General features: G+C 30.7%; 2 protein-coding genes across 2 annotated transcripts; one reads left to right on the top strand and one right to left on the bottom strand.

The window, feature by feature from the left end:
* Window positions 1-209: 209 nt before the first annotated feature.
* LOC118449259 (kinesin-like protein KIF6) lies at window positions 210-4,473 on the top strand. The gene is made up of 13 exons (XM_035883630.2): window positions 210-980; window positions 1,060-1,175; window positions 1,262-1,336; window positions 1,401-1,443; window positions 1,709-1,813; window positions 1,905-2,035; window positions 2,412-2,528; window positions 2,690-2,821; window positions 2,903-3,037; window positions 3,099-3,195; window positions 3,277-3,535; window positions 3,624-3,731; window positions 3,805-4,473. The coding sequence occupies exons 1-13, from the start codon at window positions 915-917 to the stop codon at window positions 4,398-4,400; spliced, it is 1,980 nt and encodes a 659-aa protein (XP_035739523.2). The 5' UTR covers window positions 210-914; the 3' UTR covers window positions 4,401-4,473.
* A 136-nt stretch (window positions 4,474-4,609) lies between these two features.
* On the bottom strand, window positions 4,610-12,141 carry fs(1)N (female sterile (1) Nasrat). Its single transcript, XM_035883715.2, has 15 exons — window positions 11,925-12,141; window positions 11,232-11,733; window positions 10,788-11,089; window positions 10,403-10,707; window positions 9,544-10,236; window positions 9,200-9,454; window positions 8,717-9,041; window positions 7,721-8,557; window positions 6,904-7,422; window positions 6,634-6,845; window positions 6,406-6,544; window positions 6,004-6,281; window positions 5,128-5,859; window positions 4,903-5,056; window positions 4,610-4,832 (listed from the first exon to the last, which is right to left on the bottom strand). The coding sequence occupies exons 1-15, from the start codon at window positions 12,130-12,132 to the stop codon at window positions 4,636-4,638; spliced, it is 5,658 nt and encodes a 1,885-aa protein (XP_035739608.2). The 5' UTR covers window positions 12,133-12,141; the 3' UTR covers window positions 4,610-4,635.
* Between the last annotated feature and the right edge of the window lie 5 nt (window positions 12,142-12,146).

Genomic DNA, 12,146 nt, shown 5'->3' with positions numbered 1-12,146 from the left:
CTCTCTCTCTCTCTCTCTCTTTCTCTTCCGATTTTGCTCTCTCGATTTTACTCTCTTTCTCCAAGTTTCCCGTGCGACTCTTTTCGTTGTGTGCGCGCACCGATCAATAAGAGACAAAAAGGCACATGTCCCGTAGCCTTCTCCGCGAGAAACCTTCTTCGAAAGGTTTGAGAAGGGATGCGCGGATGCGCGCGAGGCTCACTGTTCGCGACGCTCAGTTACTCGCGAGAACAGAGCGTCGAGGCACTTATTGCGCCGACGCCGTGACGGCGCGACGCCGACGCCGACGCCGAAGTCGCGATGCTGTCGACGTTGCCCGGGCGACCCTCTAATTTCTCCATTCCTCCTTCTTTTTATCTCCTTATCTCGGAAATTTAACGATGATGTGTCTAGAGATATATTTCTGTTCTGTCTTGAATTTTTTATTTTTTTGTCATTTTTGTTCATTAAGAAATTTCTTCTTTTAATTATTTTTTTTTCTTTTCATAGGAAATATACATATATAGGTTTTCATATTTCTTTTTTTATTTAATGAAATAACGAATAAGCTTAAAGCGATCTGAAAACATGTCGTTTTTTTTTGTTAAAAATTAAAGTTGAAAGGATTAATCTAGCTTTTAATCTCTAATGATTTTATTATGATTGATTCGTAACGTTGTCTCAATATAGTTTTTAATCCGCAATGATAGAATTTAGACTGAATTTTGTAAATTGTACGCATTTAAATCAATCATTGATACGATCGAATAATTCCTTTAATTCTACACTTAAATCATTAATATTAAATATTAACCAATGATAGAACCGAACCATCTTGATAATTATTCTTTACATTTGAAATAAAAAAAAATGAAATAACCCTAATCGATTGATCGATTCTAATTTTTTGCAAGTATTGAGGTTATTTAAACAAAATGGATAGAGACGTTATCAAAGTTTATGCCAGATTAAAACCAGAAGTAAACCGCGATAATCTTACGGTATTTACTTAAATAAATATTACAATGATTGAAAGAACGATCTCTGTATATCTTTGTCAAGTATCTCTTTTTTTTTTAGAAATATCGTATACTTCGTCGACCAAAGGATCACAACAAAGAAGATTTTTTGGTGTTACTGGCGCCTTTTAAAGACGACAAGTATATCGATCATCGACCCGAATCATGGAAGTTTTCGTAAGCAGCTCCTTAAAAAAAAGAAAAATGAAGGACACCTTTCGGTATATTCATACCTAATAAAACGAATTACCCTCATGCATCAGGTTTCACCATATCATCGAAGAAGAAGCGAATCAACAAGATGTCTTTGAGGATGTCGGTCGGCCTGTAATCGAGAGGTGAAGAGAATTCCATTATTCCATAAATTTCCTATTCATGCTTGTGTATCTTCGTTTATTAAAGTGTCCTTGATGGTTACAATGGTACTGTCTTCGCTTATGGCCAGGTAAATCGATGATCTTATTTATTTGGAAATAATCGTACAAAGATCTAGAAAATGATTGATACATTTCACTAAATTAAATAATATGAAGTCATCATCATCATCATCATCATGATTATTATTATTATTATTATTATTATTATTATTATTATTATTATTATTATTATTATCGTTATCATTATCATTATCATTAATATTATCAGGTTTATTTAAAAATTTGATCGATTTAATCATAATCGCAGATAGGTGAAGGTATTTGAATTTATAGACAGGCAGTGGCAAAACTTATACGATAGCAGGTGAAGTTTCAAGTAGCAATAGACAAGGTATCGTACCAAGAACTTTAAGTTATCTCTTCGACGTCATTAAGATGGTATAGTTCTTTTCTCAGTATTATTCAATAGTTTTAAAATGATATAACGATTAAGGTCAAATGCCCTGTAACAATATGATTAACTTTGCAGCATCCGGAAAACGTTTATTCTGTGGACGTGGCTTATCTGGAGATCTACAATGAATACGGTTACGATTTGCTCGATCGAAAGCAGCAGCAGCAGCAGCAGGTGCAGCAGACTATGCGTTTGGAGGATTTACCGTAAGTACGGGCCTGTTTTCTCGTAAAAGGGTTCCTCTCTTTCTCTGTGTATCGACATTCCGTAAGAAACCACTTCGTTGAGATCCATTTAAGGCTCTTTGCTAGATCTATTCCGAGAGTATGAATATGGAGCAACCGGTGGTGGAGCAACTTGGCATGCGTCCTTTTGCTTCCTTCTGATCGAATCTCGAGAATTCCTTCCTTCTTTTATTGCGTTTCTTACCGATATCTATGCGTGAGAACTCGGTGAAGAATCGAATGTACAACCCTTGTTCTAGTTCTTTCTCATTCTTCTCTTCTAATGAATCGTCCATCTCGATGATAAAGCGTTCGTTGAGCAATATTTAATGCTTTATTGTCTCTAACATTTCTATAGACGCATCAGCATCCAGGAGGACGAAAAGGGAATACTGCATCTTAAGAATCTGACCTTCCACAATGTAAAGAGTGAAGACCAGGCGATGGACTTATTCCTTATTGGCGATTCTCGCCGGTAAAAATATATTTCATATTTATCGACTTTATTTTTATTATTAATTATACGTCAATATTAACGTCTGATAATTATCGAACGATATCCTTGTTGATATGATATTTATCGAACTTCTGGTCAATTTAATTTTTCCATTCAAAAATTCTTAATCATTTTATTAGCGTTACAGCTGATACTCCAACGAATCCACAGTCATCGAGATCTCACTGTATTTTTACCATCGTCGTATCGGTAAGGCACCTTGGAGCTAATCGTTACAAGAGAGCTAAGATGCACTTGGTCGATCTAGCAGGGTACTATCTTATCATTGGTTAATATTTTGTCTTTCGCTCCCTGCATAGAGGCAACCTGTTAAACACGTGCGTTGTTCATAGATCCGAACGAGTTTACAAATGTGCGATCAGTGGAACTGTTTTGTCAGAAGCGAAACATATTAATTTGAGTTTACATTATTTAGAACAAGTTATAGTGTGCTTGAATCAGGAAAATTCAGGTCACATACCTTACAGGTACATTTCATTCGAGTCTAGATTCATTAGAATTTTAATAAAAAATTATTAACGTTCGTAGAAATTGTTTGCTAACTGCTATTTTAAGAGACAGTCTCGGTGGAAATTGCGTGACGACGATGTTGGCTACTTTGAGTATGTCTTCTACCAATATTCAGGTATAATTTATCTAAACGCGTTTTCATTAACAACGTCGGAAAATCATAGAGACAAATGAAAATCAATTTTATAATTGTCAGGAAACAGTATCAACTTGTAGATTTGCTCAAAGAGTCGCTTTAGTTAGAAATGATGCTAAATTGATACTAGAGGATGATTTGAACGGTGAAAATATACTTTTGAAATTGGAGAATGAGAAGCTTCGTAAACAAATCGAGGAGTTAATAAAGCGAAATGAAAACTTAAAGAATATGTTATCTTTGCAAGAAGATAGAGATGATTTTGAAAAAAAATTGGATTATTATAAAAATTTAGTGATGCAACGAGATCAAGAAATTTGTATCTTTTTTCAAAATTATTAGTTTCTTTTTTTTTTTTTTTAATTAAACACAAATTTTCTATATTTATCCGTAACTTTGTTAAAAAGCTGTCTTACTAGGTTTGTTAAGAAAAGCTAGGGATAAGAAAAATCAAGTAGAAGGTAACAATGTAGAAATAAAATCTAAATTGAAGTCCAAAGCGAAAGAAAGTACAGGTAATTAAGAATATTATTTCACTTAGAAATAAGAAAATTATAAAGAAAATTATATTAAAACGTATGATTTTAGTCGAACGTTTGTCTAAGACGTCAAAATTATACGAAATTATAGAAAAATCTGGCCATGAAAACGATATACAATTAAGAAAGGAAACAGATTCCGACGAGTTATGCAAACCAGAAATAAATTTATTACAAAAATCATTAGAAGAAAAATCGAAAATTAAACGAAACATTGAAAACTTAGATATTACTTGTAATAGTGAAAACGAGCATGATTCTTCGAAGAAAGTAAATTCGTTAAAAAAATCAATAGGCGTGAATAATAAAGTAGAAGGTAATCCTTTGAAAAATAATAGATTGATATTAGAAGAGAAATTGGAAACAAAAAAGATCGATAAGAATTTACACGATGATTCAATTTATTCGCCTAATTTATCTTCGAATAAGGCAGTTACCAATAAATTGCCTGATTTAATAATAAACGATGCCCTCGTTAATTATCCCAACAATAATCAACTAGAAACACAACGTTTACAAAATATTATAAAATACAATAAAGTTGATAACGATTTCGAGAAGAATTTACCATTGACAGGTGATCCAGAGATCGACGAAGAGATCATCGCATTTTATAAAGCTAAACGTTCTGGTGGAATTTATTAATGATTTTTTAAACATTTTGTATTATTTTTCGCTAAAATATAATAATAAATTCATTAACAATTAATTTATGATATAAAGGGTTAAAGATTATAATTTATAAGTCGAATAGATTTTCAGAAATATATTATAATAATCGTGTTTTTGAAAATTAATATAACTTAATTATATTTAATATAACATTAACTTTATATTTAACAATAAATATTTGAATATATAAATATGATCATATTGATATTCAAGGTATAGGACATGACAATTTAGGCATATCCAATCTCTCTCCGTGCATTTTAGCTTCCAATATCGTTAATCGATTTTTATTAATTATCGCTAAGCAATGTTTCTTCGCCATGTTACTATACTTTCGTATTTTTAAATTCGAAATCTTCTCAGCTTGAATTTTAATATTATCTCGATAAACGAAACCTTGGATACCTGCAATCCAAATGATTTATCATTTTAACAACATTACAAATTATTCTATTTTATTTTATCATCAAATTACCTTTATATTCATAGATTTTAAGGCTTCTATTATTTTCAATAAAAATTAATAATGTCTCGACTAATCCTTCGAAATTAATTATTGAAAACGATATTGGATCGTTTGTTGGTATAATTTGTAGAATTTTCATTTGATTAAAATCATTATCGGTGATCTAAACGATCACAGATTTTTATTAACATTGAATATTATATTTTTATTCGATTTTTTTCTTTTTATACTTACGAATATGTGATCCTTAGTAATATTTTGATCATAATGAAGAAACTCTTCTCTTTCAATAATTCCCACCTTGATGGCAAAAATTTGCTTCGATGCCATGCTATTGTTTGAAAACGTATAATTCGTAAGATCTTTATTGAACTCATAGATAGTATATCGATTATTTAATAATATTCTATCGGTATTAGAAACAAATTTCAATTGTTGATCTTCGTCGGTGGAAACATAATAATTCGGATCAGATTGAAATGATTCTTTTTTATATAATTGTTGGATAGTTCGACTTTCTAAACGATCTACGAACAACAGTAAAAATGTATCGTTGTTTAATTTTTTCGCGCCTTTGACATTCTCAAATTGATAAATGTGAACGAATCTGTCGTTATCGAGTTTCCATAAATTCGTCGAATTTTTTCCACATTTTTGTTTTCCCATAACAAGAAAGTATAACGAATTGTTATGATTCAAAGTTATCCAATTTTCGATCTGTCCAAAATCAGGGATACTCGCTATTGATTTAAATTTTCTTCCTGTAAATTGAAAAACATCCAAGTGACAAGTTTCGTAACTTATTAGAAGTATATCAAGATCTTCTATCTCGAAATAATGGACGCTTAATATACGGCGTTCCACATCGATTACTTGCAAGTATTCGAAAGTGTTGAATTTGTAAATTTGACTTTCTGCATAATATTGTAGGTTTAGCGCATTTTTGCATAAATCAGGCAAGTTTGTCTGCAAAAGAAGGAAGATAAAAAAAAATTATTAGTTGACTGAACAAAACTTTGTTCGTTGTAACTTTTTCTTTCTTCTTTCATCATGTATATATATATATATATATATATATATATATATATTTTTTTTTTTTTATTCACGTACTGTCAATTCTATTAGAGATGCTTCCGTTGCTATACAATTTTGTATCAACAAATTAGCTAATTTAGTCGAATTGAATCCATTTAAGTGTCCTTCGTTCCTAACACTTTCTTTCAAATAAACATTTCCACGTATTTTCCATTTTCCAGAGACCAATTGTTTCGTCAGATAATTCGTAGTGACTGCAGTTGCACGCCAACCAATTAGATCTATTTCATTCAAACGTCCTAAGATTCTTAAAGATCCGTTTAGGATCACTGGTTTTTCAAACTCGAAGTTTCCTAGAAAAAGAGGAGAGAGAGAGAGAGAGAGAGAAAAGAAAAACAAGTTTTGTTAGAATATTTTGTCTCCTCTATGATTATAGAATCTTCTTGTCATAAAATAATTCATAATTCATAAATATACCAATTATAGTATCGTTGGTATTTAAAAGTAGAATCTGTTTTGGATTGACACGATTCATGAGACGAGGATTAAAATCATGACGCATAAGAACTTTGCCAAGAAATGTTAGATTCCCAGTAATATTTTGATCGCCAATTTTCTATATGAATAATATTTAAAATTATTTATTCCACACGTGCATCGTATGTTTATTTTATGATAATTCATAAATATGGAATAAGTAGTTACCATAAAAGTATCCGTGTAAATTTCATTCAAGTTGTGTCTGTTTATTTTTCTTTGAATATCGATTCTTTCGACGGTGATGTCGAAAGCTCTGACAAATTCATTTGATATTATCTGATCTGTAGCTAATGGTATTATCGAGCCCATGTCTATGTTATTCCAAAATTCGACGTTTATATTAGAATTGAATGTAATATTTGTGAACGTCATTGGAGCTAAAAGTAAATAATTATTATAAATTTATTTTTATTTATAAGATTTATTCCGTATTACCAGGAAAAAAGAAAGGCCGATCTAAATAAGCAACGATATCTTTCAAGTTGTCGATGTCGACGCCACCGATCGTTTTAACGTCCAAAGCTTCAAGGATCTCTAGATTCTTCTTAACGACAATATCTTTTTGAAAAATAACGCTGGAATTGAAAGTAAAAGGTTTGTCGATGAAAATTGCTTTTTCATAAAATTCTTTTAAATAGATATCGTTTAAAGCTTCCTCGACGATTAGAAATGATTCGTTGAACGTTAATGATCCTTGAAAATTTTTTGCTCCTGATAAAGTAACGTTATCTTCCTTTTTAAATACTACAGACTTGGCAAATTTGTCGAAATTTATTCCATCAATCGTTCCATTAGTTATGAGATCAATTATTTCAATCGAATTGACAAATCGAATATTTGAGTTTAGCTCAAACGTTTCTTCGTCTAATTTTCGAACTCTGTTTATCAAGTCACGGAAAGATACTTTATTTATCTTTCCTATTACATCGAAATTTTCAACAACATTAACGGTACCTGCAACGGAATATAGCATAGCGATGAGAGAAAGAGAGAGAGAAAGAGAGAGAGAAAGAGAGAGAGAGAGAGAGAGAGAGAGAGAGAAAGAGAGAGAGAGAGAGAGAAAGAGAAAGAGAGAGAGAGAGAGAGAGAGAGAAAGAGAGAGAGAGAGAGAGAAAGAGAAAGAGAGAGAGAGAGAGAGAGAGAGAGATTTAATATTACTATTTCATCTCAACATTTTAAAGTGACATTTTTAAGATAATTTTCAATATTGTTCATTAGTGAAATGTATTGAAATTGTTTCGAGATATCTTACCATTTATAATAACAGGACCAGCTAGGTCTTGATCCTTGTACGGATCAAGAAGATTTTTAATACTGTGTCTATTAAATGATTTAATTTCAAGAAATTTGCAACTAATATTTTCAAATTCTTTCAAACCATTTACTATAATTTCTTCATCCGTTTTCAACACGGCATTCTTAACGAGTTTGGTAAAATTAAAATTGTTTATGAAACCATGAACAGTTAGGTTTTCTACGTATAGATCATTTTCAAATATCACAGTACCCATAGTTTCTGGATTATACATTTCATCCAACAATATTCCATTTATCGATGGTGTGTAGATCATTCCTTTTACAGTGACAGATTCTAACGTTACGTTGCCATCGAAAATATTCTGATAGAATCTATTTAACCGGTCGATCAGATCATTCCACTGTTTCATCGACATTCCATTTAGACGTTTGATCTCGAGATCATCGATCTCCAATCGATCGAACGTATAATTTCCGGTTAAATTTTGCATCGTCGATTTGGTTATGGCAAATTTTATAAAATTATTCAAATTAACATTGTTTATAAATTTTGGACTGATTTCTCGAACATTTAATTTGTTTACTCTTAAATTATTAAAGGAAACGTTTTGTAAAGTTTGGTTCAATTTTTGATTGAACGTATTACTGGTGATATTCTTGTTTAAAATATCAAACGATAGATCATCAACGAACAAAGTGTTTTCGAAAATTATGCTCTTATTTATGCAATTCGAATTTTCCTTCGTATTTTCTTCAAGGATTTTTCTTATTTTTTTTGTAAATTCGTAAGTGACGTTATCGAAGGTTACGTTCTCTGATATTTCCTTCAAATCTGAGAATGAGAAAGAGAATTTAAATTAAAAAATAAACATAATTTTTATAATAAATACCTAATTTTTAAAACTGATTCAGTTTGTGATTCGTATGATTTTGGTTAAATGTACTTTCCATATTTTCTTCTGTTTGTTTTTTTATGCTTTTTAGTACCTACTTGAAAATACTTGATCGGTTGTCAAAGTTACAAATTCTTCGATGGCATGTCCATTAATCGTGTTAGATGCGACATAGATTGATCCATCGATCGCAACGTTGCCCGTAAATGTCTTCGTTCCAATAATCTCGACTTTGGAATCATTTTTCAATAAAAGATCGTCAAAATTTGACCAATATTTGTCATTTATCGAATCCTCCAAATGAATATTTCCCAAGACAGTTAAATTGTAAAAAATAACGTTTGAAGATATGCTTTGAGTCTCGTTGATCAATAGTTCTTGTTCGAGTTGAGATACATCAAATCCACTTATTTTACCATTGATCTGTAAAGAATATAACAAATTAAATAAGAAATTAAAATATAATGTAAAATTGTAGAGACAATTAAACGAAATGAATATGATTTATACCGATCGTGAGATTCTTTTTTTTTTTCAACGAGTAATCAATGCAATTACGCAAAAAGTAAACGTTTATATACCATGAAAGATCCAAGTACAGTTATGTTACGAAAAGTGATATCCTTCTCGAAAACATGATCGTTCTCGAGCGTAATGAACTCGTCTATATCGACATTGTTTATATTCAAAACTTGGGATAACCTTTCGACGATAAGTCGATCAAAGTTTTTTATTCCGGTAATGTCGATAGGAACGGAGCCTTCTTCCAACACGTAATCGTAAGGGTAACTTAAATCATTCAACGTCCTCACCTTTACTTCAGCAGCTTTGACTTTCTGGAAGAAGAGATCAACGATATTATCAAGATCCTATTTATTTATTTTTTCACACAAATGCAAACATACGCGTGCATATATGTACATACCCCCTTAACTATAGTTTTTTCTGGTATAAAAGCCAATTTATTTTTCCAGACAACACGTTCCCAGTTGATATCATTTATCTTCGAGAAAGTCAAGTGTCCATCGATCGTTACGTCGTTGATCTTAGAAAAATCGATATTCGAATAATTAACCGTAGACCCTTCGAACATAATTCGTTCTATTGGTATACCATTGATCTTTCGAACGATCAAATTAGTCGCTTCGATGTTGGAAAATGATTTTTCTCCGTCGATGACGTAATCGGACTGATTAGTTAGATAATTTTTTAATATTTTGGAGATCGGCAGATCATTAATCGAGTTTGTTGAAAATTGTTCGACGAAGAGATTTCCATTGATTCGTAGATCACCAGAAATATCTAAATCACCAAGTAGATCAATTTCCGTTGAATTTAAATCGAATGTACTTTTTAGATCTAATTCTAAAGTTTGATATTTTTCTGTTAGATTGTTTAAAGATATCTTTATCCAAGTTGCATTCGTTAATATGTCTTTGTATGTCAAATTTTTCGAACCGAAACTGATGGTATAAAATACGTCGTTTTCTATGGTTAAATTCGTTGTTATTATTTTTGATGCGTTGATTAATTTGATTTCCGTATAATTAATGTGATCCATCAGATTGAATCTTTCGTCGATCTCATCAATGATATTTTCTTGTTTATCTAATAGTTCCTAAAAAGGTTTGTGATTGATTTAAATAGCTATTCAAATGAAAGAATATATATATAATAAATGAAATATTAACTTCTCTCATTTATTTTAATATTTTATTTAATATTTTATAATTATTTTAATACTTCGTGCATAATATAATCGCATAGATTAATCATTAACGTACTTCTAATAACGCTTTTGCTTTTACTATTCCTGCAATTTTATCTTCTATAGGGCTAGGAAGTTGATTCAATTTCGTATCGATTTTGACAAATCGATTTCCAGATACAAATCCATATCTAGGAATACTCGTTGCCGTAGATAGATCAAAATTATTAAGAAGAAAATTGGGTAAGGATATTTTTTGAAATCTATCACCCTGCCAAGCCAAAGCATAGACCGTGGAATTTTTTAATTGTATTAATAACAATGATTCGTCTCTATAACTTTCAATACGAACGTCCACGATCCAGGCAATTTCTGGAAAAGCTAAATTCATTTTGTCGCTTAAACATTTTCAATGATCTCTTATCTTTTAGATGCGAAATAATAAGAAATAAAATGTTTACCGTTAAAAAAATCTTCAGTCTCGGAATTATATTGAAATTCATTATCCAAAAAATGAAATAATGCAGATTCTCGTCCAGATGTAGCTAAATATTGCATGTGACCGCTCTCGAAACAAACGAAATTATTCAAATCGTTTGATTTAATTGTTTGCCAAAATTCGAACGTTCCATGAACGTAATTGTTCCCGTTGTGTTCGTAAAGTAAAACTTCGTTTATACCATTAAGAGCAAGTATAATGTGCTCGTATACTTTACATATTTGCATATTAAGTATCGAGGAAACTTGTATCCTTTGACTGAACCTTTTAAAAATGTTTTGACATTTTTATTATCGATTAATTTTTTTTCCTCCCTTTAAATTGATCCAATTAATGTATTTTACGCGAAAGAAATGTGTTTAAATTAGAAAAATATTATATATTATTATGTGCATAATATAATTACCATAATTTATAGTCTTTTTTGACAAAATCAAGATTGAAACTATATATGTCAATTAACGAGACTGGTGTCCCATAATTGTCTTCGTTAAATAGCAATAATAATTTATTTTGACCCTCGTATCTAACAAATTTTATATCATTCGTTGGTTGTTGTATATTCAAGACCAAAATTAATTCTAAATCTTGCTTAAAAATTCGATACCATCGTAAACTCGTAACGCCATTATTTTCAACGCACATAATAAAAACAATATCATTTTCTTCGTGTAATCTCGTAGCTTCTACATTGATCAATGTAAACGTCAACACACGAGCGTCTATATCGAATTTGTCGAAACGTCTCGTTATTGCGTTCTTCTTCATATCGAAGGTATACAATAAAAGAATTGTTTCTTCGGAACAAGCTAAATAATTAATTCCATTATTTTCAAGTGCTATCCAATTATATTCATTTCTTGGTAATCTTGAATCCTCTTCGATCGAAATATTAGTTACTATGACTTCTAAACCGATTTGAGAAAACCAATAATAATATGATAATTACATGTATCATTTTAATTGCATAAAAGTTATCAAAAGCGTGTATAGGATTAATTTGATAATTCAAAAGATTTCAACAAATGAAAATTGTACGTATGATGTAAATTAATTTTACAATGTTAATATTCATAATTTCTTCTTTCTATATAATTACCTTCTCGATTCCCAGCATTCGTTCCAAATTCATATTCTTGCCAAATCGGAATACTTTCCATAGAATCTAGCGAGCGACGTTGCAAAGATTTGGCATTAGTATTTAACACTTTGTTTACTTTTTCCAACATCTCTTTGATGTTTTGACATTTTATCGTTTCTAATCGAAGAAAAAGAAAGATAAGAACTACTAACGACGAACAATGCATGTTAACGAATAACT

This window comes from Vespa mandarinia, chromosome 19, assembly GCF_050613455.1.
Source record: "Vespa mandarinia isolate Hongniang chromosome 19, ASM5061345v1, whole genome shotgun sequence".
In the NCBI taxonomy this organism is placed as follows: Eukaryota; Metazoa; Arthropoda; class Insecta; order Hymenoptera; family Vespidae; genus Vespa; species Vespa mandarinia.
The sequence above is the reverse complement of the archived record's forward strand: the minus strand, read 5'-3'. Positions and strand labels throughout refer to the sequence as shown.

What these genes read in the sequence shown, in the direction of transcription:
- LOC118449259 (XM_035883630.2), top strand. Translation starts at nt 915, where the DNA reads ATGGATAGAGACGTTATCAAAGTTTATGCCAGATTAAAACCAGAAGTA. An exon ending in ATGCGTTTGGAGGATTTACC is followed by an intron (nt 2,036 to 2,411) that starts GTAAGTACGGGC and finishes ACATTTCTATAG; the next exon opens with ACGCATCAGCATCCAGGAGG. An exon ending in TGTCTTCTACCAATATTCAG is followed by an intron (nt 3,196 to 3,276) that starts GTATAATTTATC and finishes TATAATTGTCAG; the next exon opens with GAAACAGTATCAACTTGTAG.